The sequence below is a fragment of the Corapipo altera genome, unplaced genomic scaffold (assembly GCF_003945725.1).
Source record: "Corapipo altera isolate COAL_440 unplaced genomic scaffold, ASM394572v1 60, whole genome shotgun sequence".
NCBI lineage: Eukaryota > Metazoa > Chordata > Aves > Passeriformes > Pipridae > Corapipo > Corapipo altera.
In genome coordinates, this window is record NW_020884912.1 from 45068 (window position 1) to 51568 (window position 6501).

Here is a 6501-nt window from a genome sequence, read left to right on the forward strand (position 1 = left end):
TTCCTTTTTTCCTTTTTTCCTTTTTTCCTTTTTTCCTTTTTTCCTTTCCTTTCCTTTCCTTTCCTTTCCTTTCCTTTCCTTTCCTTTCCTTTCCTTTCCTTTCCTTTCCTTTCCTTTCCTTTTCCTTTCCTTTTTCCTTTCCTTTTTCCTTTCCTTTTTCCTTTCCTTTCCTTTTTCTTCCCACTTCATGTCTTTCGGTTTTTTTTTTATTTTTGTGCAGCAAAATCAGAAAAAAAATATTTTAAACGTATTTCTCTCTAAGGACATTATCTCGTTTCTAGATATGATTTTTTTCTCTTTTTTTGTTCGTTGTTTTTTTGACAGGAGGAGTTTTTGCTGGAGAACAGCAACGGGGATATGGGAGAATACTCTGTGCCCTGTGCTGCAGCCTCTTTTTTTTGGTTTTTTTTCGGTTGGTTGATTTTTATTTTTTTTTTCGGTTTCCCTCCCAGACATATCGAAAATTCCCGTTTCTACCTCCCTGCAGACCCGCAGAGCGGCGGGCAAGACTGAAGCTGGCGGCTCCAAGGCCCCCGGCAGATGTCCTAGGTTTCCGTCCCACTGTTGCCCCGAGCTCTGGGGAGAATTATCCCAAATGTAAGGGCTCCTACAGCTGTCCTAGTTCCTCCAGCTTCGGAGAGGAATTGAGAAGGAGCTCCTGCCAATTTTGCAAGGCGAGCTCTTCTTCTCCCTTTATTATTTGTGTTGTTGTTTTCATCATCATCACTATCTTATTAGTAGTTTTATTATTGTTATTATTATTGTTGTTATTATTATTATTATTCCCCTTTATCTTGCCTCTTCCTTCTGTTGCTCTTTGTGCCGGGAGCGGGGCGAAACAGGGAGGGAAATGGGCTTTCCCGCGGCCACGGAGGTGGCAGAGGAGAGGCGCCGCTGGGACGGCACCCCTCTGCCGCTGGGTGATTCATATCATGGCTGGGCTCTTTTTAATTACGTTTTGCTTTCCGAGGAATCGCCTCCCCAGCGCCGGCTGTCCCCAGCCAGAGTAGGTTGCCTCCCCCGGGCCTGCCTCTGCCTTCCTCGCTCGGGGGAACGAACCCTGGAGCCTGCCAGCGAGCGTGTGTCCCGAGGGCAGCAATAAGGAAAGGGATAACGCTCCTCATGCACCTAATGTCAGCACCCCAGTGCAAAGCAGGGGTAGGAAAAAATACGCGAAGGAGGGGAGGAGGGGGAAGCCCCAAACAAACCACCCCAGAATCACGGAGGCAAAAAATAAAAAAGACATTGTAAAAATTCCCTCCAGACTTCACTATTCCCCAAGCCCGGCCTGTCCCCATGGCAGTGCGCTTGGGGGGACCCTGGGGCACAGAATCCAGCCCCAAAGCATAAAACCCGCGTTACTTCTGTTCCTTCCCTCACTCCCCCCACCATCCAGCCTCACCCCCCTTGCCCAGCCCAGGGTGACCCCCTAGTCCCATTCTCCCCCCGCGGCCCCGAAGAAGAGAGGAAAGACCTACGCGCAGATCGTTTGGAGATTTCTCTTGTCGTCCAGGTCCTGCGGGTAGTTGGCCATGTTATCGCCCAGCCGCAGCAAACAGTCCGAGAAGCCCCTAAAGACCGCATCGCACCGCCCCGCCGCTCTCACCGCCTGCACCAGGTACGCTGGGGGGGGCAGTGGCACAGGTCAGCACCGCCGGCCCCCCGTCCGCCCCAGCCCTCCGCCCCGCCACCCCCCACTCGCCTCTTCCCCCCCCTTTATTCCGCTCTCCCTCCCCGCCCCCTATTGCATTGCTAAAGGCGCGACCTGGGGCAGGAGAGGGGCGGTGGGACCGAGCAAGGGTCGCCATTGGGCAATCGAGGAGGTGAGCCAGGGGCTTTTCGCCCTTTGCTTTTTCAGTATGGAGGGGTTCGGTGCCCCTGGCTTAGCAGCGTTGAATTCAGTAATTTTTAAATTTCTCCCCCCCCCCCTTTTTTTTTTTTTTTTAATTTGAATGGCGAGGAAGAGGGGAGGTGAAGATGCGCTGCCTGCTTCTCACCGGACTTGATCCTTTGTTAGAAAATTATGCCTTGAAGCAGCAGGCGCAAGCACACGCTCCCCATCGCCCAGGTCGCAGGGCAAATACCGTGCAAGGTGCAGCGGGGAAAAAAAAAAAAAAAAATCACTAGAAAGAGCCGCGACAGAGACACGCAAAGAAGGGACCACGAAGTCACGCAGGCACCTGCAGGGGCGTCAGCCAGGCCATGCCTGTGCGGGACGGGGCCCGAGTGAGCCCTGCTCCCCCAAACCCGCTGCCCCGGGCATCCCTCGGGATGGCTCTAGGAAAGGGCGCGCGGTTCAATACAACAGTAATCAACACAAGAACAACCGCCTGCAAACGGTGAAAAAAATGAGTTATGGAGTGCGTGAGATGACTCCTGCCGCGTTCCCCGTGGGGGCACGGGACGGGACGGGACGGGACGCAGGACCCACGTCCCGGCCTGTGCCGCGCACAGCATCGCGCACACGCCCGCAGCAGCCCAGCAGGCTGGGCTACCCGGGAACGGCGAGGGGGCTGGCCCACAACTGCTCTCCTGCCCGTGACAGGAGCTGGGGACGCCGTGATGTCCCTAGGCCTGGGGGATGTCGCTGCGGCCAGCGGGGGCGGGCTGCCCCCTCCGTTGCGGAGGAGAGCCGTGCCGCCCACACCGTCGGGTATTGGGGTGGGGGTCTCCCCCAGCCCCGTGTCCCCAGGGCACGGCTGTAACGAGGGGTGTGTGTGTTTCTTTACCGAGTACCAGCCATAAGCTAAATGGCTGACTCCAAAAGAGACTGTTTCAACCCAAATCCCCCTCTTGCTGTTTGATTCATCGCTAACATGACTTGGTGGCCACTCCCCTCTACACACACACACACACCAGCACCAGTCGTCATATCAAACCTCCAGCAGGCTCCAGACATTGGCTACGATAGGAAAAAAAAGCCAGGCAAACAAATAGAGAAGAACCGAGGACCATCCCGAGGGTAAAACCATGTCCTATAAAACCCGCGCCATCCCGCTCCGGCAGCTACAGCGGGAAAGGGGAGGGGGAGTTGCCGCGAATTTCTCCCAGAACGTGTCGGGCTGCGCTGAAAATACGGGGTTCGAAGCCTTGCCCCGGGCCAGGGTGGGTGTGGGAGAGGGTCAGGTTTGGGACCAGTGGCGAGCCGAGCATCCCTCGCTCCCAAGGGGCAGCCTGGCCCTGTCTACCCACGCCACTCCCTCCGCACAGGATACCCCCGATCCAAAGACGCCCTAAACACCATAAATAAATTTTTTTAAAAAAGCAAAAGCGGATAGACAAAGCTCCTGTCTGGTTAAAAGACAGTGAGATTTCTCTTGAACTAGGTCGTTTGCGCCTTGCCGTGGCCACGACCTTCCACACCCCCGCCCCCATTCCGAGATAAGAGTGTGCAGCAATGTGCAATGCAGAAGGTCCGCAGGAGCCCTCCGTGACGGACTGAGCCCCCTCCCAAAAGCCGGTCCCCCATCCTGCAACTGGTCCATCCCTCCTGTCCCTTCCACTGAGACTCAGTCCCCGCTCGCTCCCACTCCCCCAGCCCGGTCACCTCCCAGAATGTTAGGGATTTCGGACAGCTCCAATCCTCTCTCCTTAAATAAATAAATAAATTTTTTTTTTTTTTTTTTTTTTTTTTTTTTTTTTTTTTAATAAGCCCCGGTGCATAGACGTTTTGGGAACGAGCCGAACATCCATTTCAGACGAGCCGCTACCGGGGACGGGGCAAAGGCGAGCGGTCCTTTGCAAACCCCACACCGACAACCAGAAGCTGATTTCGGGGAGGGGGTGTGTGTGTGGAGAGGAGGGAGGGGGAAGGTTACTCGAAATACTGAAGGAGGAGCAGAGAGGAGAAAAGCCCTGCACGAGCTTCAAAGCTGTCCCCTCCCAGGGCACCGCAAAGCCACCGCACCGCCACCATCCCCGCGGTGTGCAGCAGTATTTTGGGGTAACTTTCCGAATGACTGCTCATGCTCACTCCAGCCCGGGAACGGCGTTTCCCAGCGACTCTAGCTGCCTTTTGAAATTTCACCGTCAATAAAATCCTTTCTCATTTGAACCAAATAAACACATAAGAAAGAAAATCATCCTCCTCTTCCAAACGAATGAACCAACACACAAACAAAAAATGCAAGAACTGAAATCAAGAATAACATCCAAATAAAGCCTTCCCCCTTCTTTCTCTGACAGTACAAAAAATGGCCTTCTGAAGAGTTCAGCCTCATTTAAAATAGAAAGGCAATACGAATGGAGGGGTTTGCATCATTTAACCACATTTCCCAGAGGTCAACATTTCATTGCAAATTTTTTTTCCTTTTCTACTTGAGGAAATGTTCAAGGGATTTTGCCTCTCTTTTTAATTCTCTTCCCCCCCTTCTCCCTTTTTTTCCCTCCTCTTCTTTCTTTGGTACCCACAAAATGCTGCAGAGGTTTTATGGAGAGGAGAGTGACCGAGCAAAAGGATCTCTAAATAGCAATGCCGAGCATTTTTTTTTAAATTGTATCAGAATTCCTTTGCAAATATGTTCAAAGGGCTCTTCACACCTCACAGTCTAGGTAATAAAAGATACGCTTTAATCCCCCTTTCCTTAAAGCCCAGTTTTGGATCATGTTCGGGATATTCATATATATATTCACATATAATATATATATATACATATTCATATATAATCTTTAAAATCTTCCTGTATAGGACCAAAATAGTTATTAACTTAGATATTATTTAATGTCCGTAACTCAAAAAAAATTCAGCAAAGAAATGTTGTGTAAAATGAACCCGAGAGCAAACCAACAAAAGCAACCATCGAAAATCCCAAGATATTAAACAAAACCAGCAACGAGCACACAAAAACACATACCGGCATGGAAGGAAATCTGTTCTATTTTAAGTAACAGCATATATAGAAATTTTTTGGACCCGTTCGGTTTTTGACAGTGCTTCTCCAAGCACAAAATTAACGATTGGGCAGTGGGACTCGGCAATTTTTTTAAATATTTTTTATTTGTTTAATCCCTGCATTTCGAAGGATTTTTTTTTCCTAAAGTTAGTGACGGGTTTTGTTTGGTTTTAGGCTGCTCTGCAAATGGGAAGAGCTTCAAGGTGCTAAAGGGAGCCCTTCACTTGTCCCCCTGATTTTCTGCAAAAAAACTTTCCACCTATATCTCTCGCAAGTCATTTTATGCCGGTTCTTATTTTTCTGTCTCTCGAGGAGTTACCAAATTGTAAGTGGAAAGGAATGCAGGGGATATCCGAAAACCATGACACAAATACAAATACAACCGTTCGTGGGGACGGAGAGAACAGGAGGGAAAAAAATGAGGAGTAGGGGGGAATAAAAAGCAAAGTATGAGTGAGCATGCACCGATTCAGGAAAACGAACAACAAAAGTGATTTGAGAGGAATCAGAAATCGGTTCCTGCGGACCCCCCTGCCTTGACAGCGTGCCGAACGGCGAGGCTGCCACCGCGAAGGGAACGCGGGCAGCGGAGAACGCGGAGCGGGGGTCCCGCCGCCGCCGCCCCGCACCGCGGCCCTCCGCGCAGGTTATCCCGACATTCCGCTCCTGCATGCATCAGCCGGGCTTGGGTGCGCACAACTTGACACGGAATTTGGCAGTCCACTTACCTATCTGTACAGCAAGGATCAGAGAAATATAACTGCCGTTCAACTTAAGTCCCATCCTACATTTAGTAAAACCATTTGCGGCTGCAGATCTTTAAATAGTTACTTTGGAGAACGTGGGGGAAAGCTGAAAAATAGACATTGCCAACAAGTTCCGAGCAGCGGAGGACTTTGCAGACAAGGGGGGGAGACAAGAGGAGAAGGAGAGGAAGAGGGAGGCAGCGGGAGAGGGCGAGGAAGGCTGGCTGGGAATGGTTCGCTCCATTAGGAGGGGGCGGAGGAAGTACAGCCTCACGCCCACCACCGGCCCTGACGTGGGGGGATGACACCGGCCGGGTTTTTTCCCCCCTTCCTCCTTTTTTTTTTTTTTTTTTTTTAATATAAATGTGCACCTTGGAAGAGAAACGCCATTTATAGGCATCACAGGCTGGATTTACCCGCTCTCCCCGTGTCCCCCCGCCCCATTAATCGCCGAGAAATTCCCCTCCCCGCGTTCCTCCTGCCCCGTGTGGTGAAGACGGGGGCGGTATTCGGGACCGTCCCCCTGGGGCGGGAGAGATGCGGGGTCGGGAGGGGGGACACACGCATGCACACACACACGCACACACACACACACACGCACACACAGGTACACACATAGACACACACACACACACACACAGGCACACACATAGACACGCACACGCAGACGGAGGAGCCACCCCCCCGGGGGTGGGGATAGCACGGCAGAACCCCCCTCCGCCCCCGGGGCCGCCTCGTCGGGGCTGGCCGGCCCGGCCCCCGCGCTGCGCAGCATGGAGGGGGAAAGGAAGGTGCGGGGGTCCCCTCCCCCTGCCCACCCCTCCCCCACCATGACGTCACCCCCAGGCTGAGGTCTGGGGGGT

The 6501-nt window shown here is 52.3% G+C and overlaps 1 protein-coding gene across 1 annotated transcript in view; it reads right to left on the reverse strand.

The window, feature by feature from the left end:
- NRN1 (neuritin 1) overlaps positions 1 to 5920 on the reverse strand; it is an 8693-nt gene extending 2773 nt beyond the window's left edge. The window contains exons 1-2 of the mRNA XM_027654175.1: positions 5621 to 5920; positions 1479 to 1623 (exon numbers count right to left, since the gene is read on the reverse strand). Of these exons, the coding sequence (XP_027509976.1) occupies positions 1479 to 1623; positions 5621 to 5675 (200 nt within the window). The 5' untranslated portion in view covers positions 5676 to 5920. The remainder of the gene's footprint in view (positions 1 to 1478; positions 1624 to 5620) is intronic.
- Between the last annotated feature and the right edge of the window lie 581 nt (positions 5921 to 6501).